The sequence below is a fragment of the Gadus chalcogrammus genome, chromosome 12 (genome assembly GCF_026213295.1).
Source record: "Gadus chalcogrammus isolate NIFS_2021 chromosome 12, NIFS_Gcha_1.0, whole genome shotgun sequence".
Classification (NCBI taxonomy): domain Eukaryota; kingdom Metazoa; phylum Chordata; class Actinopteri; order Gadiformes; family Gadidae; genus Gadus; species Gadus chalcogrammus.
Window position 1 is genome coordinate 20,441,638 of NC_079423.1, and position 13,861 is coordinate 20,455,498.

At 51.2% G+C, this 13,861-nt stretch overlaps 2 protein-coding genes across 3 annotated transcripts; one reads left to right on the forward strand and one right to left on the reverse strand.

The window, feature by feature from the left end:
- Nucleotides 1-1,557: 1,557 nt before the first annotated feature.
- On the forward strand, nucleotides 1,558-6,248 carry LOC130392754 (uncharacterized). The gene has a single exon (XM_056603259.1). It carries the CDS (start codon nucleotides 1,815-1,817, stop codon nucleotides 6,246-6,248), a length of 4,434 nt encoding a protein of 1,477 aa, XP_056459234.1. The 5' UTR covers nucleotides 1,558-1,814.
- Nucleotides 6,249-9,957: 3,709 nt separating this feature from the next.
- On the reverse strand, nucleotides 9,958-12,852 carry LOC130393834 (uncharacterized). Of its 2 annotated transcripts, XM_056604591.1 has the most exons (5): nucleotides 11,638-11,849; nucleotides 11,171-11,388; nucleotides 10,914-11,060; nucleotides 10,724-10,833; nucleotides 9,958-10,170 (listed from the first exon to the last, which is right to left on the reverse strand). In XM_056604591.1, exons 1-4 carry the CDS (start codon nucleotides 11,846-11,848, stop codon nucleotides 10,726-10,728), a joined length of 684 nt encoding a protein of 227 aa, XP_056460566.1. In that variant the 5' UTR covers nucleotide 11,849; the 3' UTR covers nucleotides 9,958-10,170; nucleotides 10,724-10,725. The 2 variants fall into 2 exon arrangements, 1 of the variants encoding a protein (XP_056460566.1); XR_008897164.1 differs by lacking the exon at nucleotides 9,958-10,170 and adding an exon at nucleotides 11,965-12,852 and having other exon boundaries at nucleotides 10,523-10,833; nucleotides 10,914-11,388; nucleotides 11,638-11,766.
- Between the last annotated feature and the right edge of the window lie 1,009 nt (nucleotides 12,853-13,861).

The window sequence follows — 13,861 nt, forward strand, 5'->3', positions numbered from 1 at the left end:
GCATCTGTCTCATCGGAGAATGCAGACGCGCTGTCAAAATATCAACTCGTCCGATTCAAATGCGCTCATGGCTCTTAAAGGGGATGGGAGCTGGCACTCTCATTGGTTTGTTGCACGTTACGCCCAAAACACACCTACGGGTAATTAGGCTGCTTCAGACCAACCCTTTTGACACTTGCGCCGCGGCGCAAGCGTCATTTATCCGCCTGTAAAATAGCGATAGCGCCGTAGAACCGCCCACAAAGCTACTTGCGCTTCCCACTTGCGTTTCAGACCGTTAAAATAGGGCCCTGTGTGTGTGTGTGTGTGTGTGTGTGTGTGTGTGTGTGTGTGTGTGTGTGTGTGTGTGTGTGTGTGTGTGTGTGTGTGTGTGTGTGTGGGGCGGGGGGGGCGAGGGGGGGTCAAGGTTTGTTTGTGTGTGTTTCTGTCAGTGAGTGTGAGTATACACATTGTATGTAATGCTATTTTTACCCGTTCCCAGCATATATATCCTGGCAATGCACATGGGGAGAAAAAACAATTACATTGCATTCCTCCTCCGCCAGCGAGACCCCCTTATTGCCTGATATGATAAATCTCCTTTCAACCATCAAATGGTTGAAATCAAATGATACACATGCAGTGGATTCATTTGGCAGATGGGGCTTTGTGTTCAGTTGGCTCGCTGTCTTGTTCCACTACGTGTTTTGGTTCTGTGTGTGTATGTGTCACACAGTGTTTTAAGTCACAGCAAGTACAAATGGACATTTTCATTTTCAAATACTCCGTGTGTGTGTGTGTGTGTGTGTGTGTGTGTGTGTGTGTGTGTGTGTGTGTGTGTGTGTGTGTGTGTGTGTGTGTGTGTGTGTGTGTGTGTGTACGTCCCTGTGCGTGCCTGTGTGTATGTGTACATGTGTGTTTCTGTGTTTATTGCATAATGGTGGATGCAGTACAGGTTATGTTTGAGGCGCCTGTCATACTCCTGGTAAACAAGGTGAATGAGAAAGACTGCCCCCCCCTTCTTTTTCTTTCTCTCTCTCTCTCTCTCTCTCTCTCTCTCTCTCTCTCGGTGCTATCAGCTCACTAATGATTCTCCATTTATCTCCATCCAAAACACAATCTCATCAGGCACACCGGGATTGGATTCCCCCCCTGTAGGAAGATCATTGTGTGTGTGTGTGTGTGTGTGTGTGTGTGTGTGTGTGTGTGTGTGTGTGTGTGTGTGTGTGTGTGTGTGTGTGTGTGTGTGTGTGTGTGTGTGTGTGTGTGTGTGTGTGTGTGTGTGTGTTGTGGCAACCCCGATCCCACGGAGGAGTTCGAGCCCCGCCAGCGCCCTCTCCGCGGGCAGGTAGTCAGGGGGAGATATGTGCCGCTCGGCGCAGCGATGCGGGAGGGAGCATCGAGCGCACCCGCGCAATCACGGAGATGCGGAGCACCCGGCGGAGCAAGACAGCGGAGGGGACTTAACGGCCGCGTGGACACCAGTCAGGAGAACGCGACCGAACGGGAAAGACGCAGCGGGTGGAGATTACCCGAACCCCCGCTAATGCCAATACGCTTCCCCCCCGGACTAAGCCGCCGAAGACGCAGGGGATCGAGACCCCGCCCCCCGCAGCAGGACCAGACCCGGCGCGGCGCCCTTTATTCCCAGACCCGGAAGAACCTGAGTTCACTCCTTTGTTCCTTTCTTTCATAAGTGGTTAACCAAATAAACGAACGTTAACCCACGCCTTGTTTGATCCATCTCCTCGGGAAACCTCAGCCGCCGACGATCGGGGTTGCCACAGTGGTGGGGAATGCAGGCAACGCGATCCCACGGCAGACCCTAGAGGACCATGAGTCAACCCGGAGTCCCGGCCGCGACGCGGGAGGAGGAGATCGAGGTGCTGCGGCGATGCATGGCCCGGATGGCTGAGCAGCTCGCACGGGAGCCGTCCCACGCCGCCCCCACGAAGCGGCTCACCAAACTGGGACCGGACGATGACGTTGAGGCCTACCTGGAGATTTTTGAGCGGACCGCGGCCCGTGAGAGGTGGCCAGCGGACCAGTGGGGCTACATACTGGCGCCTTTCCTGTCCGGGGACGCTCAACGCGCCTACCGCGACCTCAGCACGGCCCAGGCGGCGCACTACCCCACGCTCAAGCGGGCCATCCTCGCCCACTACGGCCACAGCCTCCCAGCCCAGGCGCAGCGGTTCCACGACTGGGTGTACGACCCCCTGGGCTCGGTGAGGAGCCAGGTATCACAACTCGTCCGCCTGGCGGAGCGGTGGCTCGTCGAGGGGGAGGGTCCCCCGCACCTGGACCGGCTGGTGATCGACCGCTGCATCCGAGCCCTGCCCACCGGGGCCAAACGCTGGGCCTCCGGAAACCAACCCAGGACGGTGAACGACCTCGTGGAGCTACTGGAGAACCACCAGGTCACCCAGCGGCTGTGCGGCGGGGCGACCCCGGCCCCGGGGGGGGCGGGGGAGACGCGGACCGAGCGGCGCGGACGGACGCCGGAGAGCCAGCGCACCCAGGCACCGCCCACCCGCGCACCCGCCTACCCGAACCAGACCATCGCGGACCGCCGAGGGCCCGCCCCTCCGACCCAGAGAGAGGAGTGGAGGTGCTACACGTGCGGCCAAACGGGCCACCTGGCCCGCCACTGTCCCGGAGCCGGAGACGTATCCATGCCCACGGCCAGTCCGTCCGACAGGAGAGGGGGGGCCTGCCTCCGCACCACCTGCGGGTCCCACGAGAGGACCGACACCCCCAGCCTACCGGTCCGCGTGGGGAGGCACGACACCCACGCCCTGCTCGACTCCGGGAGCGTGGTTACGCTGGTCCGACCCCCTCGGACCCGACCCCGCCGGCTGCGTAGCCGGCCCGCCTATATGGCCTCCCACCCGACGCCTTCCCGGTCCGACTCGAACGAGTCCCCCGACAGGGCCCCGAGAGAGGCGGCACGACAGGCCCCCGCCTCGTCCACGGTGTCCCTTCCCCCGGGGACCCCGGACACGTTGACGGGCTCCGAGCAGGCCCCTCCGCCAGACGAGGAGGAGTCTCCGCCCCTCATCGACTTCACCGACTACCCCCTGGCCGACGGGGGAGGACCCGGCAAGGGAGGACAGTTCGCCACCGCCCAGCTGGAGGACGACGCCCTCCGCCACGCCTGGGGACACGTCCAGGTCCACGAGGGCCTCTCGCGGGACTCGGTGAGTGACAGGCGGTACCCACACTTCAGCACAAGGGGGGGGTTACTATACCGGGTGGTACAGAGAGGGGGTAAGGAGGTAGAACAGTTGCTCGTTCCAAGGCCGTACGTCAGCAAGGTCCTCTACATGGCCCATACACACCTATTGGGGGCTCACCTGGGGGTGGACAAGACGAGGGACAGAATCCTGGACCGATTCTTCTGGCCGGGGGTAAAACGGAACGTAGAGGACTACTGCCGGGCGTGCCCCGAGTGCCAACACACCGCCCCGAGGCCCACGGTCCGGAACCCCCTCATACCGATGCCGCTGATAGAGGTCCCGTTCGACCGGCTGGGGCTAGACATCGTAGGTCCCCTCCCCAAGACTAGTCGAGGTCACCGCTATATCCTAGTCATGGTGGATTACGCCACACGGTACCCAGAGGCAGTTCCTCTACGGGCCGCCACCGCCAAGGCAGTGGCGAGGGAGCTAATGGTCTTATGCAGCCGGGTGGGAATCGTCCGGGAGATCCTGACGGACCAGGGGTCCTGTTTTATGTCCCGGGTGTTGAAAGGCCTCACCAGTCTGTTACAGATCCGCCACCTCCGGACCTCCGTCTACCATCCCCAAACCGACGGGTTGGTGGAGAGGTTTAACAAAACCCTGAAGTCCATGCTAAAAAAGGTCATGGAAGCCGATGGGAAGAATTGGGACCAGCTGCTTCCGCATGTCCTATTCGCCGTTCGAGAGGTGCCCCAGGCCTCCACGGGATTCTCGCCGTTCGAGCTCCTCTACGGCCGGCGACCAAGAGGGCTGCTCGACATCGCCCGGGACGCCTGGGAGAGCCAACCATCACCCCACCGCACCGTTGTCGAGCATGTGGAGCAGATGCGCGGCCGGATGGCGCAGATCTGGCCCGTGGTCCGGGAACACCTCGGTCGGGCCCAGCAAGCCCAAGCCCGGGTGTACAACCGAGGGGCCAAGCTCCGCACCTTCAACCCGGGGGACCAGGTGCTGGTCCTCGTCCCGACTGCTGAGTGTAAGTTCCTGGCCAAATGGCAAGGCCCCTACGACGTCATCGACCGCGTCGGCGAAGTCAACTACCGGGTGCGGCAACCAGGGAGGCGCAAGACCATCCAGGTCTACCACATCAACCTGCTGAAGCAGTGGCACCCACCAACCGCCCTGCGGGATCCAGCCCTCCTGTCCCTATCCGCCCAACTACCCCTGCCCGAGGTACCAGTGGGGGACCAGCTGAGCCCCAGCCAGTCCCAGGACCTGAAGGAAGTGGTCCTCCAGCACCTCGACGTCTTCTCGGAGCGGCCCGGAAGGACCGCGACCGTCAGCCACGACATCAAGACGGAACCGGGAGTCAGAGTCCGACTCCGGCCCTACCGCATTCCGGAGGCACGGCGGGCCGCCATCCGAGCGGAAGTCACCAGCATGCTGCAGATGGGGATCATCGAGGAGTCCCACAGCGCCTGGTCCAGCCCGGTGGTCCTGGTCCCCAAACCGGACGGGTCGTACCGCTTCTGCAATGACTTCCGGAAGCTGAACGAAGTGTCGGCCTTCGACGCCTACCCCATGCCCCGCATAGACGAGCTAATAGAGCGGCTGGGGCCGGCCCGGTTCATTACCACCCTGGACCTGACGAAGGGGTACTGGCAGGTCCCTCTCACTCAGCGGGCCCGGGAGAAGACAGCATTTGCCACCCCCGACGGGCTGTACCAGTACACGGTCCTCCCGTTCGGGGTGCACGGGGCGCCCGCGACCTTCCAGCGCATGATGGACCGGGTCCTACGGGCCCACAGGGAATATGCCGCCGCCTACATAGACGACATCGTCATCCACAGCAGCACCTGGGACCGGCACCTACATCACCTCCGTGCCGTCCTGGGAGCGCTCCGAGCCGCCGGCCTCACGGCCAACCCCAAAAAGTGCCACCTGGGCCTCGAAGAGGCGTCCTACCTGGGCTACCGGGTGGGGAGGGGCAGCGTAAAACCGCAAGAGGAGAAGGTGCAGACCATCCAGACCTGGCCCCGGCCGAGGACGAAGAAACAGGTGAAGTCGTTCCTGGGCCTGGTGGGATATTACCAGCGCTTCATCCCGGCGTTCGCGACCCTGGCCAGCCCCCTCCACGAGTTGACGCGGAGGGCTCTGCCTGACCGGGTCGAGTGGACAGAGGAGGTCGACGAGGCGTTCTTGTCCCTCCGACGGGCCCTCTGCACCGAGCCCCTCCTGATCACCCCGGACTTCAACCTCCCCTTCGTCGTCCACACCGACGCGTCCGAGGTGGGCCTGGGAGCGGTCCTATCCCAGGTCCGGTCGGGCGAGGAGCACCCGGTGACCTACATCAGCCGGAAACTCCTGACCAGCGAGAAAGCCTACTCGACCGTAGAAAAGGAGGCGCTGGCTATAAAGTGGGCCGTGGAGAAGCTCCGCTATTACCTCCTCGGACGCACCTTCACCCTGGTCACAGACCACGCCCCCCTGAAGTGGATGGCCACGGCCAAGGACACCAACGCCCGGGTGACGCGCTGGTTCCTGGCCCTGCAGGACTACCACTTCCAGGTGGTCCACCGGCCCGGACGCGCACACGCCAACGCAGACGCACTGTCCCGGAGGGACGCCTGCCTAGGCCTATGCCGGGCAGACCCCGACTTGCAGCTGAGGGGGGGGGTGTGTGGCAACCCCGATCCCACGGAGGAGTTCGAGCCCCGCCAGCGCCCTCTCCGCGGGCAGGTAGTCAGGGGGAGATATGTGCCGCTCGGCGCAGCGATGCGGGAGGGAGCATCGAGCGCACCCGCGCAATCACGGAGATGCGGAGCACCCGGCGGAGCAAGACAGCGGAGGGGACTTAACGGCCGCGTGGACACCAGTCAGGAGAACGCGACCGAACGGGAAAGACGCAGCGGGTGGAGATTACCCGAACCCCCGCTAATGCCAATACGCTTCCCCCCCGGACTAAGCCGCCGAAGACGCAGGGGATCGAGACCCCGCCCCCCGCAGCAGGACCAGACCCGGCGCGGCGCCCTTTATTCCCAGACCCGGAAGAACCTGAGTTCACTCCTTTGTTCCTTTCTTTCATAAGTGGTTAACCAAATAAACGAACGTTAACCCACGCCTTGTTTGATCCATCTCCTCGGGAAACCTCAGCCGCCGACGATCGGGGTTGCCACAGTGTGTGTGCGTGTGTGTGTGTGTGTGTGTGTGTGTGTGTGTGTGTGTGTGTGTGTGTGTGCATGTGTGCTTGTGTGCACACTGTAATGGTCTCCATCTGAATCATAGGATGCTACAGCTGATCATCATTGCATCCGAAAATACTGGTTTGTTTTGAGAGGTGCAGTGGCATTGGGTGTGTTTGATCAGCATTACCGAGGCAAACAACACATGCAGGACAACCCTGATCAATAAGCATGGATTTGACCGTCAGGTCAGGCTACGCAAGCATCCAATGCTTACCAGAGCTTAGACTTCTATAGCAACCCTGCACCAAAGGGACATTGACAGAGAGAGAGAGTGAGAGAGAGAATTGGCATCCTTCTCTGAATACACAGGGTGCAGATGCAGCAGCTATAACATCATATAGACGAGTGCTGCAAAAAAGGGGTGTCTGAAAACAAGATAAAACCACTAAATTTGAGTTAAAATGTACTCAAAACAAGTGAAATTATCTGTCCATGCAGCAAGATAATTTCACTTGACAAGATTTCTTGAATTAAGATAATTAAATCTAGAAATAAGCATGTCTAAAGAGGTATTTGGAAGGCTTAAAATGCTGGTTTTAAGATCAGATTACTTATAATTGTACTTTATACAGCCCCAAATTAAGTGAAATATACTAAATATAAGCATAAAATGCTGGTTGTAAAATGAGATTACTTAAATTTTAACTTTTTACAGCCTCAAAATAAGTGAATTATACTAAATATAAGCATAGAATGCTGGTTTTAAGTCTACATTTCTTAAAATTAAGCTTTATACAGCCTCAGAATAAGTTAAATATAAGCATAAAATTCTGTTTTTAAGACTAGATTACTTAAATTTAAACGTTTTACAGCCTCAAAATAATTTAAATATACTAAATATAAGCAATTACATATTTAGTTTTCTTACTTTTAGCAAATTAAGCTTAAGATTAGTCAAATAAATATTACATTTAGAAAAAAATACTCTGTATTAGTGAAGAATGACTAAGCGCTGTCTGCAAGCTGGTTTATCTTTAAAGAGCCCATGCCATTAAAATCACATTTTTCCTGTTGTTTGTTAAATAACATAGGTCTGAATAAGTTTGTGAGCTGTGGTAAGTTTGAAATCTATGCAGTTTGTCTGCTGAATGCAATAGGCAATGAAAGGAAAAAGGCAGAAGAAATGAGCCGATCTGGATAAGGTGACACTGACGTAGCGTTGTCAAACTATTATTCATGGCCCTGCCCACTTGGTTGGTTCGTAACCACCCACAAGAATTCTGAAGGAGTCGTGATTGAGCTAGTGCTAAATGCTAATACGTGTATGGTAGTTGCTTAGTTCGTAGTAACAGGCTAGTTACAGAATTTTGAATGCAATGGCAGAACGACATCGAAGTACATGAACTGCGACATGCTGCCTGCCGCCGGTTGCCGCCGGTTGCCGCGGCGCAAGGCACCACCTCCGCGAAGCACCACCGCCCGGCAGCGGGCAGCCGGGCGGTGGTGCCTTGCGCCGGCAGCAGGCAGCGCGCGGTTCTGTCTACTACAGATTGATGTGGAAGTGGAAGAACCAGAGACGTCGGAGAGTCCTTTGTGATTCATTATATCGTCTGGACGTGCACACAGCTTTTGGCCGTGATAATATGTATTATTTGATATAGATATCTATGTATTATATGATATTATTTAGATATAGAGCTCCAGGACTGTAACGCAAGTGTTGTACACTTCCTTGTTATTTGGATAACCGTTCTGCTGTTGGTGTGATGGCATAACACGTCGGACTCTCGTCTATGGTATTTCTACAACTAGACCCGTAGTGGGGGTTATCTCAGCCATGGTTGAGAATGAATTGGGGGAAAGGAACTTTGGCTTTGACTCCCTGAAGTCATGAACCACGACATGGAGGAGAAAGGGATTGTTGACCGCGGTCGTCTCCCGCCGGAGCCTATGGACCACCGCCTCGGCTTCAGGATGCGGTGATTAGCGCTGACCGCTGCCGAGGCGGCGGGAAGCAGGGCTCAAGCGGGATACATTCGCGGCCAACAATCCCTTTCTCCTCCATGTCGTGGTTCATGTAGCCTACTTCAGGGAGTCAAAGCCAAAGTTCCTTTCCCCCAATTCATTCTCAACCATGGCTGAGATAACCCCCAATACGAGTCTCGTTGTAGAAATACCAGAGACGAGACTCCGACGTGTTATGCCATAACACCAACAGCAGAACGGTTATCCAAATAACAAGGAAGTGTACAACACTTGCGTTACAGTCCTGGAGCTCTATATCTAAATAATTATCCAAATAACAAGGAAGTGTACAACACTTGCGTTACAGACCTGGAGCTCTGCTCTATATCTAAATAATATCATATAATACATAGATATCTATATCAAATAATACATCACGGCCAAAAGCTGTGTGCGCGTCCGGACGATATAATGAATCACAAAGGACTTCGTCGGGTTCTCCGACGTCTCTGGTTCTTCCACTTCCACATCAATCTGAAGTAGACGCGGTCGTTGGAGATTCATAATAACCTATCGTCTGGAGGCTCACACAGCTTTTGGCCGTGATAATATATATTATATATGATATGATATAGATATCTATGTATAATATGGGTTTCTAAGAGCCATTGCGATACATCCACCGTAAACAGAGCGCATGGTACCGTGGCTACAAGCTGCTCAGGGCCAGGTGATAATATTATATATTATATAGATATCTATGTATAATATGGGTTTCTACGAGCCATTGCGATACATCCACCGTAAACAGAGCGCATGGTACTGTCAGTGGCTACAAGCTGCTCAGGGCCACACCCCCACCCCCCTCCTTGACCTGCCTTGACACGCCCACCGTATACAGAGCGCATGGTAGTGGCTACAAGCTGCTCAGGGCCACAACCCCACCCCCCTCCTTGACCTGCCTTGACACGCCCACCGAAACAGCGCGTTTGGGGGAAGCTCAATGTGCGACTGTTTCGGAGTGACTGTAACTCTGCACCACAGCTGAATTTCGGGGTCGTCTTTGAATACTGTGTTTGTGGCCCACTAATACCTATATTAAAGCATCATAAAATAGAATGGCATGGGATCTTTAAACCTTAAAATCTAAAGCCTGTCCTTATTTTTAGAATAATGGTGCAGAAATAACAACCAGAATGGCTTATAAGACAACATTTATTTAACATCAGCAAGTCAAGGTTGCTATAGACATTTGAATACTTTTCCATAAAAAGAAAAAAAATTAAACACAAAAGAGCAAAAAACTAAAAAAACACTTCTCAGCCCTCTCACTTATGGATTTTTCCTTTTAAATACAGGCCTCAATGAGGTAATAACTCAGTGATGCTGTATAAGCTTGTGCAACACAAAAAACTTTTGTAGGCACAGCTAACAATAATATGAAATACAGGCCTCAATGAGGTAATAACTCAGTGACTTAAGCTTGTGCAACACACAACTATTGTAGGCACAGCTAACAATAAGAACTGGCATGACAAAATACTCAGCTACTTCTCAATGAAAGACTTCCAATCAGCCATTGCTTTCTTGTAAGCACTAGTGGCATCTTGATCGTGGATTGTGTCACCAATTACCTCAGTGTGAATAACTGACAGGAGCGTTGCAACACATTTCGGATATCTTAAGTGCAAAGTGTAGTAATATGCCATTAACACCAACATCCCGTCTGAGAAATCTTCCTGAGGGAGGGTGGTCACAGGTACGTTACCCACAGCCACGATGGTGGTTGATCCATCAGAAAGCAGAACTGGGGAGGAGAGAGGACGCTTCTCCAGGTACAGGGCAGGGTCTTCGCCTGACTGGAACAGAATAAAAAGAACAATGTGTAGAGTGAGAAGACATAAAAATGTATTGAAAGTCAGGTGTATGTTCAATATAAAAATCATTTTTAGATTAAATGATCAGGTTGCAACCAATGACAAGCATTCTTAAAATAGTCATTATTAAAAACACTAATGAAAAATATTGATTTATTATCACACTGGAAGAAATAATCATGAATTACTTCAAAATGGGACAGGGGGGACATGTGTTTAAAAACATTTGTTTGACAGATCAAGGTGTAGGGATTTAGGATGGATAAAAAATTGATACAAGCTGATGCAAGGTGGTACATATTTAATGTCTGGGATGAATGAATGGATTAATTAATCAAAGATTTTGAAACATTTCTTGGTATTCCTTTCTGTGAACACCATTTGAGGGACACTAGAGGCACTTATGTCTTCCCCTTTTTGCAAAAATTAGGTCATATCTGTGATTGTGAAATTAGGGTGTATTGTTATGTGACATGCACAACAATGTGAGAAAATAAGAGGACAGTAAGGAATCAACACACAAAAATGTTTTTACCTTCAGGACATGAAGAAGTGCCTCACAGCTATTTCCAAGCTTCTTTGGTGGTGAAGTTGGTGAGGGGAAAAGGGATGGGAGTGCATTGAAGAGGGCAAGCGTGAACTCCACTAAAGAATAGAAAGATTGGTCTGAATGGTCTGAATATGGTATAAATCACAATACATTTGCATATGGAACAGCAACTTACCTCCACGGACATCCAATGGATGTCCAGGGCTTTCTTCCACACATCATAGAACTGCACCTTGGCACAAAAGTCTGCCCATCTTCCTTTCACTTCCTCGATGTATCTGCTGTTGGTGCCACCTACTATGCACCGCAGCTCATCCATTGCCTTAGACAGCATTGTGCACAGTTATTCAACCATTGGACATTTAGAACACAGATGGATAGACAGTAATTCAAGTGCAAGTAGTTATAAAAAATAAAAACAAACAAACATACATTTCGAACATCTCTAAAGCATGAATATGCCTCAAAGATTTTTGCAGGTCGGTCTTCTTCCCTTGTAACATCTGCATTAATGAAAGCCCGTCTGGCCTTAAACTCAAGGTCTAAAACTTGAGCAACATCGCTGTGAATGGGTTTTGCATTTGGCTTATTGTACATGTTGCTCAAGGTTTTGTAGTGCCTAGCCTGCATCTTCAGACTGTCCTGGCCGTCTGAAATGGCAGAAAACAGAGCAGACATTTCAAAGTCAACACAACATTATTGCATTATTATGCAGGTAAGTCTACTTCCCTTGTAACACCCAAATCAATTAACTTAATTGAATAAGGTACATACAATCATTTTATGTTGTTTATATGAACAATGGGAGTTGTCAGAAAAAACAGTTTAGACTCGGATTTGCCACTCTGAAAGTCATTATCACGGATAACAGGCTGAGAGGTGTGCTGAGGTGGGCTTACCAACATCATCCTTTGCAGGTGTGGTTGGTGAAGTGATCACAGTCCTGAGTGAGGAGCCTGAAGCTGATGCGGATGACAGCAGCAAGGTTTTGGTCTTTGGCTTCCTTGGGGGTCGTTGTACTGGGGATGCTTTTTTGGGAAATAATGAAAAAAATCTCAACGCTATTAAAAGCATGATAACAAGCAAAACAGGCAGATAAACACAGTGCATGCCTAACCATGAACTCTGGCTCGACAAATACGGACAACTATAGTTTCATTACATGATTAGACAATTTTTAGACAAAAAACAAGTTGTATGACAGCACCCCATAATTTTTTGCTCACAATTTGCACACCTGCACTGGAATTGTCCTCTGTCAGGTCATTGCTCTAAAGAAGTACGGTATTATCACTCGAGTTGCTTGTGTCTGTCCAATCCGTCTCCATGTCTTGGTTGTCTGCACTGAAGAGAGCCGTCTTTGCCACTCCTCTTTGTGGTACAGAGCCTTGCCTCTTCCGTGGGAATCTCATATTTTGGAGTCGCTTGTACATTTTGGTGTAGATGGTCAGCTGTGGTAAAAGAATGTTAGATACGCTGTTTGTCTTGTTGCTGACCTGCCCACAGTTTTGGTTTAGATAAAAAAATAATATTTAAATATGGCATGTTTGGAACATCATCCTGTAACATTGGGTAATAGTCTATAATCTTCTGTGACATGGCTCTCATTTCCAATTCTGACGGGTATCTGGCTTCTTTCCCCATGGGACTAGCATGCAGGATAGCAACCATACTGGTTATTGTGTTCCTTACAAGTCTGCAACATAGCTCCTTGGACATTTTGTATTTTTTTTACTTTCCATTGCAGAGCAGTGCAAAGTATTGACTACGCACCATGTCTAACTCAGAATCTGTGTACACCACATACTCTGGAGGGTCTGGCATTTTCATTATTTTCTCAGCAGATATGGGGGTTGAGGTTTGAGGCTAGCATGGTGGCATGGCACAATGGTTGGCATCTTGGTCTGTGGTATTTTCACACCATTTGGATTGTGTAGAATGAAAACAAAGTGCATTAGAACCATTCAAATTCATACTTTACTAATTTTTACTCATTCCAATTTGTGTTTACATTTTCACTGATGAAATTCCAAAGTTTCTTTCTTTTGAGGAAATTCTCGGGGCCGGGAAAAAGATCCCTCAGGTCATCCCGGCTAAGGCCTTTCAAAGCCTCCTCATCGACACTGGCAGCTGTGAGATACATGACAAATATCTATCTTTAGATAAAGCAGTAGCAAGCTACAGAACCAATCCATTTATTTAGTAAGGCTAAACACCGCAGCTAGAAGGTAGTGAAGCACCAGCCTCAATGCGCAGCTAGAAGGTAGTGAAGCACCAGCCTCAATGCGGCGGGCATTTTTGGTTAAATTTATTTGAGACATAGTTAGATTAACCTGACATTGTAAAAACACTCCACATATTTTACATTGTCATGTATTGATTCCCAAGAGTCCAAGCTTTCAAATGAGGTAGAATGAATGACTATGCTACATAACAATCTGATGAATGGCAGATGATTTACAATGTTGGGGGGTTGGGGGGGAAGGGTAACGTTCCCGCCGGCGGGACACTGCAGACCGCGTGTTTTTAAAATGTGGGATTTCTATTTCACAATCATATATTTTATATATGATTTATATATTAAAATTCTGACTCTTACTTAAAATGTTTAATCCTAAGCATATTTTAAATTCATTAAGCAAATGAAAGTTGAGGAAAAACCCAGCAAGCAGAAAAATGTTGGATTTCAAATAAGGTATTCAGTTATTAATAAAATACTATAAATAGCATCAATACATCAGATCTCATCTCATCTCATCGTCATCCGCTTATCCGGGGTCGGGTCGCGGGGGGAGCAGCTCAAGCAGGGGGCCCCAGACTTCCCTTTCCCGGGCCACATTGACCAGCTCTGACGGGGGGATCCCGAGGCGTTCCCAGGCCAGTGTTGAGATATAATCTCTCCACCTAGTCCTGGGTCTTCCCCGAGGTCTCCTCCCCACTGGACGTGCCTGAAACACCTCCCAAGGGAGGCGCCCAGTGGGCATCCTTGCCAGATGCCCGAACCACCTCAGCTGACTCCTTTCTAAGTAAAGGAGCAGCGGCTCTAATCCGAGTTCCTCACCCTATCCCTAAGGGAGACGCCAGCCACCCTTCTGAGAAAACTCATCTCGGCCGCTTGTACCC